Source organism: Haliaeetus albicilla, chromosome 13 (genome assembly GCF_947461875.1).
Source record: "Haliaeetus albicilla chromosome 13, bHalAlb1.1, whole genome shotgun sequence".
Lineage (NCBI taxonomy): Eukaryota > Metazoa > Chordata > Aves > Accipitriformes > Accipitridae > Haliaeetus > Haliaeetus albicilla.
Genome location: NC_091495.1, coordinates 7,835,224 through 7,856,940, shown reverse-complemented (window position 1 = coordinate 7,856,940; position 21,717 = coordinate 7,835,224). Strand labels below are relative to the sequence as shown.

The window sequence follows — 21,717 nt, the reverse complement described above, 5'->3', positions numbered from 1 at the left end:
ACAACCTCTACGAGGACTGGATGCAAGCCATGGAGAGGACCGGCAAGGAGGAGAGGCTCTCCGAGCTGAAAGCGTAAGTGCGGGCAGCAGCCCGCCTGTTGAGCAGGAGCCCTGACCGCTGGCTGAGAGCACCTGGAGCCGCTGGCTACCCCTGCCTTGGGCAAGCTTTGGGGATGGCTGTGGGCAACATCTGCTCTATTAACGTTGAGTTCCCGGTCCCTCAGGGTGGCCGAGAAGTTGCCTGCGGCCAACCTCCTGCTCCTCAAGCAGCTGCTCTCGCTGCTCCAGCACATCGGCCACAACGCAGCCACCAGCAGGATGACCGCCAGCAACCTGGCCATCTGTCTTGGGCCAAACCTGCTGAGCCCACCCGACGAGGACCTGCTCCCGCTCCAGGCCATGCTGGAGGTGACCGAGAAGGTGCGCTGTGTTGGCAAGCCGGCTGCAGCCTTGCCGGCCCATCAGAGCTTGGCTGCTCAGAGGTCCCTGGCTGCCTCCTCCCTTGAGCAAATGCCGGTGGGGTGGCTGCCCGCAAAGGCAGCCCCACAGCCACAGCCGTCTGTGCAGAGGCAAGGGTCGGGAGTGGGAAAGGCTGCTTGGTACAACTTCAGGCAGCTGGGTTGAGACCAAGGGTTTGATGTGTGCAGGTGAACACGCTGGTGCTGTTCATGATTGAAAATTGCGGCGACATCGTTGGGGAGGAGGTGGCCGGCCGCTCCCGTCCAGCAGCCGGGGAGTCGCCAGCCCCCACGGACGGAGCCACAGGTATGAGGAGGAACTGAGGGCTGTCCCAGGCTGGGGCTCGGGATACCAGAAACCTCAACGTCAAGAAGAAAAGCGGTGTAGGGCTTGGGGTGGGTTTTGCTTTAGGCGTGCCTTACTTCCAAGGCGTCACTGCTGCACATGGTTTTGCTTTCTAGACCTGCATTTGGAAAAGCAAAGTGGCCCTGCAGGCAGAGCAGACCAGGGCCACCAGGCAGAAGCCATTCTGCATGCATCCCCCTCTCTGGACGTCCTCAAAGGAGCTGGGGGAGGCACGGTGGCGGAGTCCAAAACGGCAGAGGTATGTCAGCTCCGCTCCACAAGCACCGTGACAGCGTCTCTCGGGTAGGAGGGTAGTTTCTGAGGAGGCCAAGTAGCTGCTGGGCCTCCTCCGGCCAGCCGATGGCTTGTGCGTTCGGGGTTCCTCCTCCTCCTCCTCCTCCTCCTCCCCCGCGGAATCGTACACTGTGCGGAAAACTGGAAAGGTCCTTTCTCGAATGCATTAGGCATGTGCTTAATCCAACCAAATACCGACAAGAAGACAGCGGGGAGTAGCTGTCAACTTGAGAGGGCTTTTGCTCAGATCCTACTTCATCACAGTTTCATCAAGTCTGTTTTGGGGCGGGCGGACTGTGCAAAATGTGGACGATGCAAAGCAGCATCTTCCCCGGAGAGCTAAGGTGGCAATTTGGCAAGCAGTCCCTTACTACTCCAGGCCGTCCCTTGCCACCCCTTAACTCCAACATTTCTGGTTTAGGCACCTCCAGCTTTGCCTCCAGCCACCCTCAAGAGCACAGCAGAGCCCCTGCCATGCCCGCAGCAACTGGGCAGCCTTTCAGAGGAAAGAAGGTAAAACGAGTCACTTTGGGTTAAAATCAGAACTGTGTCCGCTGGATCGTCGTGGCCTTACCTATCTAAGCACACTGTGGGATGGAAAGGTTTGCAGGCTCTCCCCGGGACAAGGAAAAGAGAGGAAACCGAAGGAGGAAACAGGCCTGGGGAGATGAAAGCTGTGCCGAAAACAAGAGGAGGAAGAGAGAAAACAGATCGGGGCATCGCAGACGGAAAAGATGCAGGAAGGTCCGGCAGGTCGAGAAGCCCAGGTGTGTACCAGGCTCTGCTGCTGCGCAGGGTCTGGCAGGAACCCCGTGGCCGCTCCCCAGGGGCTCCCCATCGAGCCCCGCTGCGTGGCACAGGGGCCCTGTGCATCTCTGCGCGCGCACAGCTCTCTAAGGGCATTCCCCGTGGGGATAAGGCGCCGGAGCCCTCCCCTCGGCAATGCCAGCCATAGCTCGCTCTCTTCTGGGCTATGAGCAATTCCTCGTCAACGGTGTTCCCCAGAGAGAGGGCAACCAAACCCTGCCTCTTCCTGCCGCTGTGCATTCAGCAGCGCTCTCTGACTCTGTCCTTGTAGGTGCCGTTTTCCTGTTACTGGCTGAACCCCTGTGAGTCCTGGGCCCGCCCCCCACCGCAGTTGATGTTCTCAATAAAACGATTTTTCTCTCTTCCGAGCGTGTCCGCCATCGGCTGTTCTGGAGCGGGCAGCTGCTGTTTGGGGATGACCCCTCGGGGAGGAGTTTGGGATCGTGCCTTGTCCCAGCATCCTTGCCGGCGGGCACGAGGGCTGAGTTCAGGTGCTTTAGGAGTGAAAGCAAGGCACAGAGTTGCACAGGAGGGTGGCGGTTGGAAGGGAGCTGTGGAGGTCGTCCAAGCCCTCTGCTCAAGCAGGCTCCCTTAGAGCAGGTTGCCCAGGACCACGTCCTGCTGCGTTTGGGCTATCTCCCTTAGAGCAGGTTGCCCAGGACCACGTCCTGCTGCGTTTGGGCTATCTCCCTTAGAGCAGGTTGCCCAGGACCACGTCCTGCTGCGTTTGGGCTATCTCCCTTAGAGCAGGTTGCCCAGGACCACGTCCTGCTGCGTTTGGGCTATCTCCCTTAGAGCAGGTTGCCCAGGACCACGTCCTGCTGCGTTTGGGCTATCTCCCTTAGAGCAGGTTGCCCAGGACCACGTCCTGCTGCGTTTGGGCTATCTCCCTTAGAGCAGGTTGCCCAGGACCACGTCCTGCTGCATTTGGGCTATCTCCCTTAGAGCAGGTTGCCCAGGACCACGTCCTGCTGCGTTTGGGCTATCTCGGAGGAGCAGCCCCATGAGCTCCGAGCGAGGGCAAGACGTAGGCAGACACGGTGGCCAGGAAGGGCTGAAGGTCCTTATGCAGCCACCGTCACCTGCAGCTTGCTGCTCCCCGCGGCCGTCACCCTTGCACAGCGAGTGCCGGGCAGTTTCTGCAGAATCCCCTCACTCATGGCAATGGTATAAAGCCAACCGCCGTGCTGGGCGGTAGGAATGCGTCAGCTCGCCCCAAAAAGCTTTGGAAGCCGGAATGCTGAGGGTTTTGTGCGCCCATGTGGACATGTGGGAATCAGTCCTCCTGGGAGCAGAGGGTCTGCAGTCGGGGACTCCCCCTCAGGTTGGGGCACTGCCCGAGGTAACTCCTCGAGGGAGAGAGCCCTAAAGCTAAAGACAGACTCCGCTTTGTGGACACCAGCCCAGCGGTGGGAATGTCTCTGGCACACGTGCTGCGCCAGCTTGCAATCCCCAAGAGAGTGGAATTGAGGCAGGTCCAACAGGAAGAAAATCTGCAATTTTTACTGAAAGAGGGGAGCGACCACCAGCACTGAAGAGCCGTACATCTCCTGCCGAAAGCCCCACGGACATGAAATGTGTGGTGAGCTTAGGCAGGAATACTCCTGCCCGTGGAGCAGCACGCTTGGTCATTATGGCTTTATCACACTTGGGTGAAAAGGATTTATCCTTGGCTTTCCCGCAGTGCTGACCGCTGTGGCTGCTGCCTGTTCTTTCCTGCAAAGCTGGCTGCACCCGCCTGTGGGGCCGTCCTTGGGAAGGGCACCAGAGCTGAGAAACCCCCTGGGAGAGGGGCGGGGAGAGGCTCTTCTCCGGAGATTTGCCAGAAACTCTCCCGAGCATCCCTTTCCCAGGCCATGAGATGCTCTGTGTGGCAAGGGAAGGTGCCCGTTGGCCCAACGGATGAGGCCCTGCAGGGCTCCCATCAGGGTCCTTTGACCTTCCCATCTTCCAGCCGCCAGTCCAGGGGCTGGGGGTCTCGTGGAGGTCCCCTGACATATTTATTCCCTAGCCCCAGTCAAGGTGTGGTGGGTTGACCCTGGCTGGATGCCAGGTGCCCACCAAAGCCGTTCTATCACTCCGTCTCTGCTGGAGAGGGGAGAGAAAATATAACAAAGGGCTTGTGGGTCGAGATAAGGACAGGAGAGATCACTCACCAATTACCGTCACGGGCAAAACAGACTCAGCTTGGGGAAAATTAACTCAATTTATTACAAATCGCCCAGAGTAGGGTAATGAGAAATAAAACCAAATCTCAGAACACCTTCCCTCCACCCCTCCCTTCTTCCCGCGCACAGCTTCACTCCCAGATTCTCTACCAACCCTCCCAGCGGCGCAGGGGTCGGGCAATGGGGTTTACAGTCAGTTCATCACACGTTATTTTCTGCCGCTTCATCCTCCTCAGGGTCAGGACTCCTCACACTCTTCCCCTGCTCCAGTGTGGGGTCCCTCCCACGGGAGACAGTCCTCCATGAACTTCTCCGGCGTGGCTCCTTCCCACGGGCTGCAGTTCTTCACGAACTGCTCCAGCGTGGGTCCCTTCCACAGCGTGCAGTCCTTCAGGAGCACGCTGCTCCAGCGTGAGTCCTCCAAGGGGTCACAAGTCCTGCCAGAAAAACTGCTCCAACGTGGGCTCCTCTCTCCACAGATTCGCAGGTCCTGCCAGGAGCCTGCTCCAGCGTGGGCTTCCCACGGGGTCACAGCCTCCTGCGGGAAGCCACCTGCTCCGGCGTGGGGTCCTCCCTGGGCTGCAGGTGGATATCTGCTCCACCGTGGACCTCCCTGGGCTGCAGGCGGACAGCCTGCCTCACCGTGGTCTTCCCCACGGGCTGCAGGGGAATCTCTGCTCCAGCGCCTGGAGCATCTTCTCCCCTCCTTCTGCACTGACCTGGGGGTCTGCAGGGCTGTTTCTCTGACATGTTCTCGCTCCTCTCTCCGGCTGCCATGTCTGTGCCCCCTGCAACTTTTTTTCCTTCTTAAATATGTTATCCCAGAGGCGCTACCATTATCACTGATTGGCTCGGCCTTGGCTGGCAGCGGGTCCGCCGTAGAGCCGGCTGGTGTTGGCCCTGGCAGACATAGGGGAAGCTTCCAGCAGCTTGTCACAGAAGCCACCCCTGTAACGCCCCCGCTACCAAAACCTTGCCACACAAACCCAACATGTGCTCAGAATAAACCTGGGGGGGAGGTTGGCAGGGGCTGCCCTTGCTCAGGGGATGGCTGGGCATCGGTCAGCTGGTGGAGAGCAAGCACTTTCCTTTGCATCCCTTGTTTTTCACGGGCTTTAGTTTCCCTTCCATTTCTAGGGTTTTTTTTTTAAAAAAATTCCAATTCTTAGTTTAATTATGAAACTGCCTTTACCTGAACCCGTGAGTTTTCTCCCTTTTACCCTCCCGATTGTCCCCCGCCATCCCCCTGGGGGGCAGGGAGCGAGCGACTGTGTGGTGCTCAGCCACCAGCCAGGCTTAAACCACCACAACCTGTGAGCAAAAGAGTTACCTACGGAGGGATGGGGAGAGCGCTCATCCTTCCTCCTCCCTCAGGGCGCGGGCGTCCCCTGTATCACACCGGGGCGCACAAAAGCCTCAGCAGTCCGGCTGCTGTTGGCGCCGCTTCCACAGCTTTTTGGGGCGAGCTGACGCATTCCTACCGCCCAGCACGGCGGTTGGCTTTATACCATTGCCATGAGTGAGGGGATTCTGCAGAAACTGCCCGGCACTCGCTGTGCAAGGGTGACGGCCGCGGGGAGCAGCAAGCTGCAGGTGACGGTGGCTGCATAAGGACCTTCAGCCCTTCCTGGCCACCGTGTCTGCCTACGTCTTGCCCTCGCTCGGAGCTCATGGGGCTGCTCCTCCGAGATAGCCCAAACGCAGCAGGACGTGGTCCTGGGCAACCTGCTCTAAGGGAGATAGCCCAAACGCAGCAGGACGTGGTCCTGGGCAACCTGCTCTAAGGGAGATAGCCCAAACGCAGCAGGACGTGGTCCTGGGCAACCTGCTCTAAGGGAGATAGCCCAAACGCAGCAGGACGTGGTCCTGGGCAACCTGCTCTACGTCTTGCCCTCGCTCGGAGCTCATGGGGCTGCTCCTCCGAGATAGCCCAAACGCAGCAGGACGTGGTCCTGGGCAACCTGCTCTAAGGGAGATAGCCCAAACGCAGCAGGACGTGGTCCTGGGCAACCTGCTCTAAGGGAGATAGCCCAAACGCAGCAGGACGTGGTCCTGGGCAACCTGCTCTAAGGGAGCCTGCTTGAGCAGAGGGCTTGGACGACCTCCACAGCTCCCTTCCAACCGCCACCCTCCTGTGCAACTCTGTGCCTTGCTTTCACTCCTAAAGCACCTGAACTCAGCCCTCGTGCCCGCCGGCAAGGATGCTGGGACAAGGCACGATCCCAAACTCCTCCCCGAGGGGTCATCCCCAAACAGCAGCTGCCCGCTCCAGAACAGCCGATGGCGGACACGCTCGGAAGAGAGAAAAATCGTTTTATTGAGAACATCAACTGCGGTGGGGGGCGGGCCCAGGACTCACAGGGGTTCAGCCAGTAACAGGAAAACGGCACCTACAAGGACAGAGTCAGAGAGCGCTGCTGAATGCACAGCGGCAGGAAGAGGCAGGGTTTGGTTGCCCTCTCTTTGGGGAACACCGTTGACGAGGAATTGCTCATAGCCCAGAAGAGAGCGAGCTATGGCTGGCATTGCCGAGGGGAGGGCTCCGGCGCCTTATCCCCACGGGGAATGCCCTTAGAGAGCTGTGCGCGCGCAGAGATGCACAGGGCCCCTGTGCCACGCAGCGGGGCTCGATGGGGAGCCCCTGGGGAGCGGCCACGGGGTTCCTGCCAGACCCTGCGCAGCACCATCCCTCACGGGTTCAGGTAAAGGCAGTGCCATAATTAAATTAAAAATCATAAATTAAAAAAAAAAAAATCAAAACCAACTGTCACGACCCAGACTGGACAGACCAGGGAGTCCTGTTTAATTCAAAATTCCCTCCAGCTAAGTTGAGGTGAAACGACACCAAACGATCAGTTAAAGATTTTATTTATGACAGAAGCAAATGGAACTGGGGAGGCGTGGTAGTAGGTGGCAGGGTTTCTCGCAACAGGAATTAGCATCAGACTACTTCTGTAAACTGTGTAACCATATACATCAGTGCAGGGAATAAGGAGATCCCTCCTGTTGAGTCACGAGGTTCAGAGCAGACCCCTGTCGTCGTTTAACCCCAGCCAGCAACTAAGCACCACGCAGCCGCTCACTCCCCGCCCACCCCCCCAGTGGGATGGGAGAGAAAATCGGGAAAAGAAGTAAAGCTCGTGGGTTGAGATAAGAACGGTTTAATGGAACAGAAAAGAAGAAACTAATAATGATAATGATAACACTAATGCAATGACAACAGCAATAATAAAAGGACTGGAATGTACAAATGATGCGCGGTGCAAATGCTCACCACCCGCCGATCGACACCCAGTTAGTCCCCCAGCGGCGATCCCCAGCCCCCACTCCCCCCAGTTCCTACACTAGATGGGACGTCACACGGTATGGAATACCCCGTTGGCCACTTTGGGTCAGCTGCCCTGGCGCTGTCCTGTGCCAACTCCTTGTGCCCCTCCAGCTTTCTCACTGGCTGGGCATGAGAAGCTGAAAAATCCTTGACTTTAGACTAAACACTACTAAGCAACAACTGAAAACATCAGTGTTATCAACATTCTTTGCATACTGAACTTAAAACGTAGCACTGTACCAGCTACTAGGAAGACAATTAACTCTATCCCAGCTGAAATCAGGACAGCATGGCACAGGTAGAGTCTTCTGCTGGTACCAAGTAGAGGCAGAATGTCAGGCAAAGTGGCTCATTGAATGGGAATGACCTAGGGGAATTTACTTGGCTGTTACAAGCCCCATTGCTCTACAAGTTGAATCTTTTTTCTCTAGTCCTTTCTTTTTTGGAAGGGGGTGGCGGGAGGGGGACGGATAATTTATCTTCATACCTACAAAAACACGCATTGTACCAGTCAAGGTAGAAGACGCCTTTCTCGCGTACCTTTTCTTTTCTGAACATGGTGAGCTCAATCTGCTGATCAATAGCCCACTGAGTTCAACGGACACCTTGGATTTTTACCCTTTGGCTCAAGAGCTAGATGCAACCTCCTGTCGTTGGTGTTTGCACGACTAATGCAGTAATCTGCGATCTTCTCTCTAATAATCTAGGCTACATACTACCTAACGCTCTGTGCGAGAGTACAACCTGAGTTACACGTGACATCAGCACTGTGAAGAGCCGTGACATTCCAATGAGAAATGAGACCTATTTTGAACACCTTTTATTAGCTTGCAGGAACAACAAAGGGGAAGCACTGTGTAAATAATACAAAAACCCAACGTGGGTTTTCCCCCTAAATTTCTGAGCCTGCTGTGACAAGGGATGTCCCAGGCACCCCCTGGGCTGCGCTATGGGGGACCTGCTCACATTCACTGGGATCTGGGAGACGGGGCAGAGCGGACCCTCCGGCAGCTTGCAGGTGGCACAGAACCGGGAGGAGAGGCTCATGCGCCGGAGGGTCCTGCTGTCAGCCAGGGGGATCTTGACCGGCTGGAGAAAGGGGCTGACGGGAACCTCCTGTAGTTCCCCAAGGGGAAGAGCAAAGTCCTGGAGACCTGGGGACGAAGAAGCCCTTGCGCCAGTAAACGCTGGGGGACACCCAGCTGGAAAGCAGCTGTGCAGACACCTGGGGTGATGGTGGACGCCAAGTGGACCGATTTCGAGCCAGAAAAGTGCCCCTGGGGCAAAGGCGGCTCACTGCCTCCTGGGCTGCAGTAGGCAAAGCGTTGGCAAGAGGTGGAGGGAGAGGGTCCTTCCCCTCTGCTGGGTCCGTCCAGCCCGCCCGGGGCTCCCCAGTGCCAGGCAGAGACGGCCATACTGGAGAGAACTCTCGCCCCAGTGCCCCTCCCACTTTCCGTTGGGCTCAGAATGTTGGTCGTTGGGCTCGGAATGTTGTCAGTTGGAGCCCACGGCCGCCAGAGACAGCAGCACGGAGCTGTGCTGGCACGCAGGAGCGCTGGGAGGAGGCAGGATCTGGCCGAGCGGCACCTCGCCGGCACCGGCACCTCGCCTCCCATCCCCGCTGTCGCCGACTGGCCCGCGTCCTCGGTCCACGGCGAGGGTCCTCCTCTCCCGGGCAGGATGGGCCAGGCCAACTGCTGCTGCGGCTCCAGGTGGGCTCTCCCTGTGCCTGGGGGGCACGGCCGGGACCCGCGGCAGCGGCGGCGGCGGCGGCCTTTCTCATGCCCGCCGCTCTCTGCTTCGCAGGGAGGCTCTCACCGACGCCGAGCCGGTGCTGAGCACGGACGTGCGGCTGACCCGGGGCCGCAAGAGGAGCGAGAGACGCCTTCTCCTCCTCCAGGAGGAACTGGTGATCGCCAAGTTGCAGTAAGACCCTCAGAGCCCAGCTGCCTTTCCCCCAGCCCTGGCCCTGGCCCTGGCCCCGGCCCCGGCCCCGGCCCCGGCCCCGGCCCCGGGGCAGGGACGCCCCGGCACCAGCCCCAGGCCCCGGCACCTTGGTGGGTGCTGGAGGCGCCCATCGCTGTCCGTCCGTCCGTCCCAAGGGCAGGCGGGGGACAGGGCTCTGCCCGGGGGGACCCCCAGGAGGCCACCTCCAGCTCACCGCCTGCCTCTCCTCTCTGCTCTCCGCAGACGCGGCACCAGCGTGCGCCCACAGCTCCGCCTGGCCCTGGACCAGCTGTGGGTGCTGAGCGGCGGAAAGGAGGCGGCGGGGGACGAGGAAGAGGAGGAAGGCGGCGATGAGGACAGGACCTCCGTCCTCCTCGTCTGGCCCAGCGGCTCCTGCGTTGCCACTTTCCCGTGAGTGCCACGGCCGGGCGGGAGACGTTCCCAAGCACGCCCACGCCATCGTGAGAGCGGCCTCTGCCCTGCGTGCAGAGCCTGGGCAGGGAGCAAGCAGCACGCCGGCAGGGAGGGATGGGGGCATGGGCAGGTCCCGCCTCCCCTTTGGGTCCCCAGAAGGGGAGGGCGAAAGCAGCTGCTCCGGCAGGGCACGGGGAGCCAGGGCTCGGGCAGCGCCTCTGTCCTGCCCCACGGGGCTTCGTCCCGCTCCGGCGTCCTTCCCCACGGGGCTTCGTCCCGCTCCGGCGTCCTTCCCCACGGGGCAGGGCTGCGCAGGCGCCCGCCTCTGCCCGCGGGCTGGGGGGCAGCGGGGCCTGACGCTGGTTCTCCTCTCTTTCGGCAGCTCCCGGGCGCTGAAGGAGCTGTGGGTGGGCACGCTGCTGGGGTAAGCCGCGGGGATGCTGCAGGTGCAGCCGGACGGGGGAACACAGCTCCCCAGCTGGGGAGAGGTGCCCCCGCGGCTGCCGGCAGCTCTCGCTCGGGCAGAGCTGCCGCACAAGGGAGAAGAGGCGGCTCGGGGCTCAGCCAGCTCTCTCCCTGTCCCTTCCCGGCGCACAGGACACCAGAAGGAGCCAAGAGAGCCCGGGTGACGCCTGTGCCGTCAATCAGGCTCCTGGAGAAGGAGCTGGGCCGCCGCCACGCCGTGAGTGCCCGCCCGGTCTGGGCTCTGCCCCCGAGCCCTGGTCCTCCAGCCGAGCGAGCGGCAGAGGCATCGCTGCTCACCTGCCTCCGCTCCTTCTCTCTTGCCCAGTGGAGGACGTTCAGCGCCGGGAGCCTGGAGAGGCTGATGGAGGGCCAGGCCGAGGTGAGAAGGGCTGCCTTTCGCCCGCCTCTGGCTGTGCCGGCACGTGCGGCCAGTGGGGTGAGGGATGGCGGGAAGGGTGGTGCCGCTCGGGGAGCGGAGAGGGTCGGGGAGCCGCCGGGAATGCCGGCACATCCTCGCCGGCGGTGCTGGGGGGAAACCTGCCCCGCGGGGCAGAGAGCCCGGGAGGGCAGAGGGTCCCGGCTCTGCCGCGCTCAGGCTGCCGGTGCCGGCTGGCAGCTCGCCGGCGGCCCTTTGCGCTGCGGGGCTGCTCTCTGAGCGCAGCCTGGTTCTTGCAGGCTGGTCCCAAGCAAGGGCCTCCGGCGGTCCCGCCGAGCAGCGGAGGGGGACTTTGCCACGCACCGGGTGAGTTTCGGGGAGAGCGGTAAGCTCCTGCAAGCGCTGGAGCTGTGCTCACTTGTCCCTCGAGTGTCGCCATGCAGGTTGGGCAGCCCGAGGCAGGACGTCACCTCCAGGAGGAAGGACACCCGCTGGGCAGCGGCCGCTGGACGTGGTTCTGCGGGGACACGGAGCCTCTGCTGCTGCCCACGGCTTGGAGGAGGACAGGGCGAGGGCCGGGCCAGGCTCTCCTCTCCTGGTGGCGTGCCGGCTCTCAGGAGCCTCCCAGCTGGAGCTGCTGAGCCGGAGCTCAGCGTTCCAGCTGCTGGCTCCCTGCCCGTCCTGCTGCACCGCTCAGCACCACGCTGCGGGCAGGGCAGGCCCCGGGAGCACTGGCCTGGCGGTCTCCGTTGACGGGCTCTTGCTCTGCTTTCCTTTGCGGCAGGAGGGAGCAGCGGCAGGAGGAGGAAGAGGAGGGGGCTGCCCTGGCCCTTTGCTCAGCGGAGGACCCCGGCCGCTGCCCAGGCGCCAGGGCAGGCGGGCTCCGGCTGCAGCAGGGCGCTCTTTGGCCAGCCCCTGGCAGCCCTCTGCGGGGAGGACGGCTCCCTGCCCCGGCCCATCCAGGTAAGCCAGCCTGGCCGGGGGGTCCCCAGCCCTCCAGATGCTCCCTAGAGGCGGTGGGAGCCCTCCCTCCGGCCGCTCCACAGGGGACACGGGCGTCCCCAGGAGCTCCGGGGATGGCGGCTTGGGCTCTTCGCCCCCAGCAAGGAGCCCGCTCTGGGGCAGTGCTCTGGCCACCGCTGTCGGAAGGCAGCTCCTCAGCCAAGCAACTGTCCTCCTGCCTCTCCTGCAGGAGCTGCTGGCTGTCCTGCGCCGGGAAGGACCGTCGACGGAGGGGATATTCCGCAGAGCCGCCGGCGGGACCGAGCTTCGGGAGCTGCGGGAGGCCCTGGACCGCGACGCCGATGTTGACCTGGGAAGCCAGCCTGCGCTCCTGCTGGCCGCCGTCTTGAAGGTGAGCGCTTCTGACCTGCGGCTGGAGGAGCTCCCGGCCGGCCTGGAAACTTCAAAGGCTCACCCGGAGCCCTTGGCATTGCAGGACTTCCTCCGGAGCATCCCCGACAAGCTGCTCGTCAACAACCTCTACGAGGACTGGATGCAAGCCATGGAGAGGACCGGCAAGGAGGAGAGGCTCTCCGAGCTGAAAGCGTAAGTGCGGGCAGCAGCCCGCCTGTTGAGCAGGAGCCCTGACCGCTGGCTGAGAGCACCTGGAGCCGCTGGCTACCCCTGCCTTGGGCAAGCTTTGGGGATGGCTGTGGGCAACATCTGCTCTATTAACGTTGAGTTCCCGGTCCCTCAGGGTGGCCGAGAAGTTGCCTGCGGCCAACCTCCTGCTCCTCAAGCAGCTGCTCTCGCTGCTCCAGCACATCGGCCACAACGCAGCCACCAGCAGGATGACCGCCAGCAACCTGGCCATCTGTCTTGGGCCAAACCTGCTGAGCCCACCCGACGAGGACCTGCTCCCGCTCCAGGCCATGCTGGAGGTGACCGAGAAGGTGCGCTGTGTTGGCAAGCCGGCTGCAGCCTTGCCGGCCCATCAGAGCTTGGCTGCTCAGAGGTCCCTGGCTGCCTCCTCCCTTGAGCAAATGCCGGTGGGGTGGCTGCCCGCAAAGGCAGCCCCACAGCCACAGCCGTCTGTGCAGAGGCAAGGGTCGGGAGTGGGAAAGGCTGCTTGGTACAACTTCAGGCAGCTGGGTTGAGACCAAGGGTTTGATGTGTGCAGGTGAACACGCTGGTGCTGTTCATGATTGAAAATTGCGGCGACATCGTTGGGGAGGAGGTGGCCGGCCGCTCCCGTCCAGCAGCCGGGGAGTCGCCAGCCCCCACGGACGGAGCCACAGGTATGAGGAGGAACTGAGGGCTGTCCCAGGCTGGGGCTCGGGATACCAGAAACCTCAACGTCAAGAAGAAAAGCGGTGTAGGGCTTGGGGTGGGTTTTGCTTTAGGCGTGCCTTACTTCCAAGGCGTCACTGCTGCACATGGTTTTGCTTTCTAGACCTGCATTTGGAAAAGCAAAGTGGCCCTGCAGGCAGAGCAGACCAGGGCCACCAGGCAGAAGCCATTCTGCATGCATCCCCCTCTCTGGACGTCCTCAAAGGAGCTGGGGGAGGCACGGTGGCGGAGTCCAAAACGGCAGAGGTATGTCAGCTCCGCTCCACAAGCACCGTGACAGCGTCTCTCGGGTAGGAGGGTAGTTTCTGAGGAGGCCAAGTAGCTGCTGGGCCTCCTCCGGCCAGCCGATGGCTTGTGCGTTCGGGGTTCCTCCTCCTCCTCCTCCTCCTCCTCCCCCGCGGAATCGTACACTGTGCGGAAAACTGGAAAGGTCCTTTCTCGAATGCATTAGGCATGTGCTTAATCCAACCAAATACCGACAAGAAGACAGCGGGGAGTAGCTGTCAACTTGAGAGGGCTTTTGCTCAGATCCTACTTCATCACAGTTTCATCAAGTCTGTTTTGGGGCGGGCGGACTGTGCAAAATGTGGACGATGCAAAGCAGCATCTTCCCCGGAGAGCTAAGGTGGCAATTTGGCAAGCAGTCCCTTACTACTCCAGGCCGTCCCTTGCCACCCCTTAACTCCAACATTTCTGGTTTAGGCACCTCCAGCTTTGCCTCCAGCCACCCTCAAGAGCACAGCAGAGCCCCTGCCATGCCCGCAGCAACTGGGCAGCCTTTCAGAGGAAAGAAGGTAAAACGAGTCACTTTGGGTTAAAATCAGAACTGTGTCCGCTGGATCGTCGTGGCCTTACCTATCTAAGCACACTGTGGGATGGAAAGGTTTGCAGGCTCTCCCCGGGACAAGGAAAAGAGAGGAAACCGAAGGAGGAAACAGGCCTGGGGAGATGAAAGCTGTGCCGAAAACAAGAGGAGGAAGAGAGAAAACAGATCGGGGCATCGCAGACGGAAAAGATGCAGGAAGGTCCGGCAGGTCGAGAAGCCCAGGTGTGTACCAGGCTCTGCTGCTGCGCAGGGTCTGGCAGGAACCCCGTGGCCGCTCCCCAGGGGCTCCCCATCGAGCCCCGCTGCGTGGCACAGGGGCCCTGTGCATCTCTGCGCGCGCACAGCTCTCTAAGGGCATTCCCCGTGGGGATAAGGCGCCGGAGCCCTCCCCTCGGCAATGCCAGCCATAGCTCGCTCTCTTCTGGGCTATGAGCAATTCCTCGTCAACGGTGTTCCCCAAAGAGAGGGCAACCAAACCCTGCCTCTTCCTGCCGCTGTGCATTCAGCAGCGCTCTCTGACTCTGTCCTTGTAGGTGCCGTTTTCCTGTTACTGGCTGAACCCCTGTGAGTCCTGGGCCCGCCCCCCACCGCAGTTGATGTTCTCAATAAAACGATTTTTCTCTCTTCCGAGCGTGTCCGCCATCGGCTGTTCTGGAGCGGGCAGCTGCTGTTTGGGGATGACCCCTCGGGGAGGAGTTTGGGATCGTGCCTTGTCCCAGCATCCTTGCCGGCGGGCACGAGTGCTGAGTTCAGGTGCTTTAGGAGTGAAAGCAAGGCACAGAGTTGCACAGGAGGGTGGCGGTTGGAAGGGAGCTGTGGAGGTCGTCCAAGCCCTCTGCTCAAGCAGGCTCCCTTAGAGCAGGTTGCCCAGGACCACGTCCTGCTGCGTTTGGGCTATCTCCCTTAGAGCAGGTTGCCCAGGACCACGTCCTGCTGCGTTTGGGCTATCTCCCTTAGAGCAGGTTGCCCAGGACCACGTCCTGCTGCGTTTGGGCTATCTCCCTTAGAGCAGGTTGCCCAGGACCACGTCCTGCTGCGTTTGGGCTATCTCCCTTAGAGCAGGTTGCCCAGGACCACGTCCTGCTGCGTTTGGGCTATCTCCCTTAGAGCAGGTTGCCCAGGACCACGTCCTGCTGCGTTTGGGCTATCTCCCTTAGAGCAGGTTGCCCAGGACCACGTCCTGCTGCGTTTGGGCTATCTCGGAGGAGCAGCCCCATGAGCTCCGAGCGAGGGCAAGACGTAGGCAGACACGGTGGCCAGGAAGGGCTGAAGGTCCTTATGCAGCCACCGTCACCTGCAGCTTGCTGCTCCCCGCGGCCGTCACCCTTGCACAGCGAGTGCCGGGCAGTTTCTGCAGAATCCCCTCACTCATGGCAACGGTATAAAGCCAACCGCCGTGCTGGGCGGTAGGAATGCGTCAGCTCGCCCCAAAAAGCTTTGGAAGCCGGAATGCTGAGGGTTTTGTGCGCCCATGTGGACATGTGGGAATCAGTCCTCCTGGGAGCAGAGGGTCTGCAGTCGGGGACTCCCCCTCAGGTTGGGGCACTGCCCGAGGTAACTCCTCGAGGGAGAGAGCCCTAAAGCTAAAGACAGACTCCGCTTTGTGGACACCAGCCCAGCGGTGGGAATGTCTCTGGCACACGTGCTGCGCCAGCTTGCAATCCCCAAGAGAGTGGAATTGAGGCAGGTCCAACAGGAAGAAAATCTGCAATTTTTACTGAAAGAGGGGAGCGACCACCAGCACTGAAGAGCCGTACATCTCCTGCCGAAAGCCCCACGGACATGAAATGTGTGGTGAGCTTAGGCAGGAATACTCCTGCCCGTGGAGCAGCACGCTTGGTCATTATGGCTTTATCACGCTTGGGTGAAAAGGATTTATCCTTGGCTTTCCCGCAGTGCTGACCGCTGTGGCTGCTGCCTGTTCTTTCCTGCAAAGCTGGCTGCACCCGCCTGTGGGGCCGTCCTTGGGAAGGGCACCAGAGCTGAGAAACCCCCGGGAGAGGGGCGGGGAGAGGCTCTTCTCCGGAGATTTGCCAGAAACTCTCCCGAGCATCCCTTTCCCAGGCCATGAGATGCTCTGTGTGGCAAGGGAAGGTGCCCGTTGGCCCAACGGATGAGGCCCTGCAGGGCTCCCATCAGGGTCCTTTGACCTTCCCATCTTCCAGCCGCCAGTCCAGGGGCTGGGGGTCTCGTGGAGGTCCCCTGACATATTTATTCCCTAGCCCCAGTCAAGGTGTGGTGGGTTGACCCTGGCTGGATGCCAGGTGCCCACCAAAGCCGTTCTATCACTCCGTCTCTGCTGGAGAGGGGAGAGAAAATATAACAAAGGGCTTGTGGGTCGAGATAAGGACAGGAGAGATCACTCACCAATTACCGTCACGGGCAAAACAGACTCAGCTTGGGGAAAATTAACTCAATTTATTACAAATCGCCCAGAGTAGGGTAATGAGAAATAAAACCAAATCTCAGAACACCTTCCCTCCACCCCTCCCTTCTTCCCGCGCACAGCTTCACTCCCAGATTCTCTACCAACCCTCCCAGCGGCGCAGGGGTCGGGCAATGGGGTTTACAGTCAGTTCATCACACGTTATTTTCTGCCGCTTCATCCTCCTCAGGGTCAGGACTCCTCACACTCTTCCCCTGCTCCAGTGTGGGGTCCCTCCCACGGGAGACAGTCCTCCATGAACTTCTCCGGCGTGGCTCCTTCCCACGGGCTGCAGTTCTTCACGAACTGCTCCAGCGTGGGTCCCTTCCACAGCGTGCAGTCCTTCAGGAGCACGCTGCTCCAGCGTGAGTCCTCCAAGGGGTCACAAGTCCTGCCAGAAAAACTGCTCCAACGTGGGCTCCTCTCTCCACAGATTCGCAGGTCCTGCCAGGAGCCTGCTCCAGCGTGGGCTTCCCACGGGGTCACAGCCTCCTGCGGGAAGCCACCTGCTCCGGCGTGGGGTCCTCCCTGGGCTGCAGGTGGATATCTGCTCCACCGTGGACCTCCCTGGGCTGCAGGCGGACAGCCTGCCTCACCGTGGTCTTCCCCACGGGCTGCAGGGGAATCTCTGCTCCAGCGCCTGGAGCATCTTCTCCCCTCCTTCTGCACTGACCTGGGGGTCTGCAGGGCTGTTTCTCTGACATGTTCTCGCTCCTCTCTCCGGCTGCCATGTCTGTGCCCCCTGCAACTTTTTTTCCTTCTTAAATATGTTATCCCAGAGGCGCTACCATTATCACTGATTGGCTCGGCCTTGGCTGGCAGCGGGTCCGCCGTAGAGCCGGCTGGTGTTGGCCCTGGCAGACATAGGGGAAGCTTCCAGCAGCTTGTCACAGAAGCCACCCCTGTAACGCCCCCGCTACCAAAACCTTGCCACACAAACCCAACATGTGCTCAGAATAAACCTGGGGGGGAGGTTGGCAGGGGCTGCCCTTGCTCAGGGGATGGCTGGGCATCGGTCAGCTGGTGGAGAGCAAGTGCTTTCCTTTGCATCCCTTGTTTTTCACGGGCTTTAGTTTCCCTTCCATTGCTAGTTTTGTTTTTTTTTAAAAATTCCAATTCTTAGTTTAATTATGAAACTGCCTTTACCTGAACCCGTGAGTTTTCTCCCTTTTACCCTCCCGATTGTCCCCCGCCATCCCCCTGGGGGGCAGGGAGCGAGCGACTGTGTGGTGCTCAGCCACCAGCCAGGCTTAAACCACCACAACCTGTGAGCAAAAGAGTTACCTACGGAGGGATGGGGAGAGCGCTCATCCTTCCTCCTCCCTCAGGGCGCGGGCGTCCCCTGTATCACACCGGGGCGCACAAAAGCCTCAGCAGTCCGGCTGCTGTTGGCGCCGCTTCCACAGCTTTTTGGGGCGAGCTGACGCATTCCTACCGCCCAGCACGGCGGTTGGCTTTACACCATTGCCATGAGTGAGGGGATTCTGCAGAAACTGCCCGGCACTCGCTGTGCAAGGGTGACGGCCGCGGGGAGCAGCAAGCTGCAGGTGACGGTGGCTGCATAAGGACCTTCAGCCCTTCCTGGCCACCGTGTCTGCCTACGTCTTGCCCTCGCTCGGAGCTCATGGGGCTGCTCCTCCGAGATAGCCCAAACGCAGCAGGACGTGGTCCTGGGCAACCTGCTCTAAGGGAGATAGCCCAAACGCAGCAGGACGTGGTCCTGGGCAACCTGCTCTAAGGGAGATAGCCCAAACGCAGCAGGACGTGGTCCTGGGCAACCTGCTCTAAGGGAGATAGCCCAAACGCAGCAGGACGTGGTCCTGGGCAACCTGCTCTAAGGGAGATAGCCCAAACGCAGCAGGACGTGGTCCTGGGCAACCTGCTCTAAGGGAGATAGCCCAAACGCAGCAGGACGTGGTCCTGGGCAACCTGCTCTAAGGGAGATAGCCCAAACGCAGCAGGACGTGGTCCTGGGCAACCTGCTCTAAGGGAGCCTGCTTGAGCAGAGGGCTTGGACGACCTCCACAGCTCCCTTCCAACCGCCACCCTCCTGTGCAACTCTGTGCCTTGCTTTCACTCCTAAAGCACCTGAACTCAGCCCTCGTGCCCGCCGGCAAGGATGCTGGGACAAGGCACGATCCCAAACTCCTCCCCGAGGGGTCATCCCCAAACAGCAGCTGCCCGCTCCAGAACAGCCGATGGCGGACACGCTCGGAAGAGAGAAAAATCGTTTTATTGAGAACATCAACTGCGGTGGGGGGCGGGCCCAGGACTCACAGGGGTTCAGCCAGTAACAGGAAAACGGCACCTACAAGGACAGAGTCAGAGAGCGCTGCTGAATGCACAGCGGCAGGAAGAGGCAGGGTTTGGTTGCCCTCTCTCTGGGGAACACCGTTGACGAGGAATTGCTCATAGCCCAGAAGAGAGCGAGCTATGGCTGGCATTGCCGAGGGGAGGGCTCCGGCGCCTTATCCCCACGGGGAATGCCCTTAGAGAGCTGTGCGCGCGCAGAGATGCACAGGGCCCCTGTGCCACGCAGCGGGGCTCGATGGGGAGCCCCTGGGGAGCGGCCACGGGGTTCCTGCCAGACCCTGCGCAGCAGCAGAGCCTGGTACACACCTGGGCTTCTCGACCTGCCGGACCTTCCTGCATCTTTTCCGTCTGCGATGCCCCGATCTGTTTTCTCTCTTCCTCCTCTTGTTTTCGGCACAGCTTTCATCTCCCCAGGCCTGTTTCCTCCTTCGGTTTCCTCTCTTTTCCTTGTCCCGGGGAGAGCCTGCAAACCTTTCCATCCCACAGTGTGCTTAGATAGGTAAGGCCACGACGATCCAGCGGACACAGTTCTGATTTTAACCCAAAGTGACTCGTTTTACCTTCTTTCCTCTGAAAGGCTGCCCAGTTGCTGCGGGCATGGCAGGGGCTCTGCTGTGCTCTTGAGGGTGGCTGGAGGCAAAGCTGGAGGTGCCTAAACCAGAAATGTTGGAGTTAAGGGGTGGCAAGGGACGGCCTGGAGTAGTAAGGGACTGCTTGCCAAATTGCCACCTTAGCTCTCCGGGGAAGATGCTGCTTTGCATCGTCCACATTTTGCACAGTCCGCCCGCCCCAAAACAGACTTGATGAAACTGTGATGAAGTAGGATCTGAGCAAAAGCCCTCTCAAGTTGACAGCTACTCCCCGCTGTCTTCTTGTCGGTATTTGGTTGGATTAAGCACATGCCTAATGCATTCGAGAAAGGACCTTTCCAGTTTTCCGCACAGTGTACGATTCCGCGGGGGAGGAGGAGGAGGAGGAGGAGGAGGAACCCCGAACGCACAAGCCATCGGCTGGCCGGAGGAGGCCCAGCAGCTACTTGGCCTCCTCAGAAACTACCCTCCTACCCGAGAGACGCTGTCACGGTGCTTGTGGAGCGGAGCTGACATACCTCTGCCGTTTTGGACTCCGCCACCGTGCCTCCCCCAGCTCCTTTGAGGACGTCCAGAGAGGGGGATGCATGCAGAATGGCTTCTGCCTGGTGGCCCTGGTCTGCTCTGCCTGCAGGGCCACTTTGCTTTTCCAAATGCAGGTCTAGAAAGCAAAACCATGTGCAGCAGTGACGCCTTGGAAGTAAGGCACGCCTAAAGCAAAACCCACCCCAAGCCCTACACCGCTTTTCTTCTTGACGTTGAGGTTTCTGGTATCCCGAGCCCCAGCCTGGGACAGCCCTCAGTTCCTCCTCATACCTGTGGCTCCGTCCGTGGGGGCTGGCGACTCCCCGGCTGCTGGACGGGAGCGGCCGGCCACCTCCTCCCCAACGATGTCGCCGCAATTTTCAATCATGAACAGCACCAGCGTGTTCACCTGCACACATCAAACCCTTGGTCTCAACCCAGCTGCCTGAAGTTGTACCAAGCAGCCTTTCCCACTCCCGACCCTTGCCTCTGCACAGACGGCTGTGGCTGTGGGGCTGCCTTTGCGGGCAGCCACCCCACCGGCATTTGCTCAAGGGAGGAGGCAGCCAGGGACCTCTGAGCAGCCAAGCTCTGATGGGCCGGCAAGGCTGCAGCCGGCTTGCCAACACAGCGCACCTTCTCGGTCACCTCCAGCATGGCCTGGAGCGGGAGCAGGTCCTCGTCGGGTGGGCTCAGCAGGTTTGGCCCAAGACAGATGGCCAGGTTGCTGGCGGTCATCCTGCTGGTGGCTGCGTTGTGGCCGATGTGCTGGAGCAGCGAGAGCAGCTGCTTGAGGAGCAGGAGGTTGGCCGCAGGCAACTTCTCGGCCACCCTGAGGGACCGGGAACTCAACGTTAATAGAGCAGATGTTGCCCACAGCCATCCCCAAAGCTTGCCCAAGGCAGGGGTAGCCAGCGGCTCCAGGTGCTCTCAGCCAGCGGTCAGGGCTCCTGCTCAACAGGCGGGCTGCTGCCCGCACTTACGCTTTCAGCTCGGAGAGCCTCTCCTCCTTGCCGGTCCTCTCCATGGCTTGCATCCAGTCCTCGTAGAGGTTGTTGACGAGCAGCTTGTCGGGGATGCTCCGGAGGAAGTCCTGCAATGCCAAGGGCTCCGGGTGAGCCTTTGAAGTTTCCAGGCCGGCCGGGAGCTCCTCCAGCCGCAGGTCAGAAGCGCTCACCTTCAAGACGGCGGCCAGCAGGAGCGCAGGCTGGCTTCCCAGGTCAACATCGGCGTCGCGGTCCAGGGCCTCCCGCAGCTCCCGAAGCTCGGTCCCGCCGGCGGCTCTGCGGAATATCCCCTCCGTCGACGGTCCTTCCCGGCGCAGGACAGCCAGCAGCTCCTGCAGGAGAGGCAGGAGGACAGTTGCTTGGCTGAGGAGCTGCCTTCCGACAGCGGTGGCCAGAGCACTGCCCCAGAGCGGGCTCCTTGCTGGGGGCGAAGAGCCCAAGCCGCCATCCCCGGAGCTCCTGGGGACGCCCGTGTCCCCTGTGGAGCGGCCGGAGGGAGGGCTCCCACCGCCTCTAGGGAGCATCTGGAGGGCTGGGGACCCCCCGGCCAGGCTGGCTTACCTGGATGGGCCGGGGCAGGGAGCCGTCCTCCCCGCAGAGGGCTGCCAGGGGCTGGCCAAAGAGCGCCCTGCTGCAGCCGGAGCCCGCCTGCCCTGGCGCCTGGGCAGCGGCCGGGGTCCTCCGCTGAGCAAAGGGCCAGGGCAGCCCCCTCCTCTTCCTCCTCCTGCCGCTGCTCCCTCCTGCCGCAAAGGAAAGCAGAGCAAGAGCCCGTCAACGGAGACCGCCAGGCCAGTGCTCCCGGGGCCTGCCCTGCCCGCAGCGTGGTGCTGAGCGGTGCAGCAGGACGGGCAGGGAGCCAGCAGCTGGAACGCTGAGCTCCGGCTCAGCAGCTCCAGCTGGGAGGCTCCTGAGAGCCGGCACGCCACCAGGAGAGGAGAGCCTGGCCCGGCCCTCGCCCTGTCCTCCTCCAAGCCGTGGGCAGCAGCAGAGGCTCCGTGTCCCCGCAGAACCACGTCCAGCGGCCGCTGCCCAGCGGGTGTCCTTCCTCCTGGAGGTGACGTCCTGCCTCGGGCTGCCCAACCTGCATGGCGACACTCGAGGGACAAGTGAGCACAGCTCCAGCGCTTGCAGGAGCT

The 21,717-nt window shown here is 61.1% G+C and overlaps 1 protein-coding gene and 2 long non-coding RNA genes across 3 annotated transcripts; 2 read left to right on the top strand and 1 right to left on the bottom strand.

Moving 5' to 3' along the window:
• The first annotated feature begins 585 nt into the window (after positions 1-585).
• On the top strand, positions 586-1,868 carry LOC138688825 (uncharacterized). The gene is made up of 4 exons (XR_011327628.1): positions 586-765; positions 921-1,063; positions 1,520-1,611; positions 1,701-1,868. It is a non-coding gene; the product is annotated as an uncharacterized lncRNA (long non-coding RNA).
• Positions 1,869-12,663: 10,795 nt separating this feature from the next.
• On the top strand, positions 12,664-13,946 carry LOC138688824 (uncharacterized). Its single transcript, XR_011327627.1, has 4 exons — positions 12,664-12,843; positions 12,999-13,141; positions 13,598-13,689; positions 13,779-13,946. It is a non-coding gene; the product is annotated as an uncharacterized lncRNA (long non-coding RNA).
• A 4,816-nt stretch (positions 13,947-18,762) lies between these two features.
• LOC138688798 (T-cell activation Rho GTPase-activating protein-like) lies at positions 18,763-21,352 on the bottom strand (the record flags this gene model as incomplete). Its single annotated transcript, XM_069801319.1, has 7 exons — positions 18,763-18,930; positions 19,020-19,111; positions 19,568-19,710; positions 19,866-20,406; positions 20,558-20,667; positions 20,752-20,913; positions 21,143-21,352. Coding segments are annotated over 4 exons (882 nt in total), but the record flags the coding sequence as incomplete, so codon positions are not given.
• Positions 21,353-21,717: the final 365 nt, after the last annotated feature.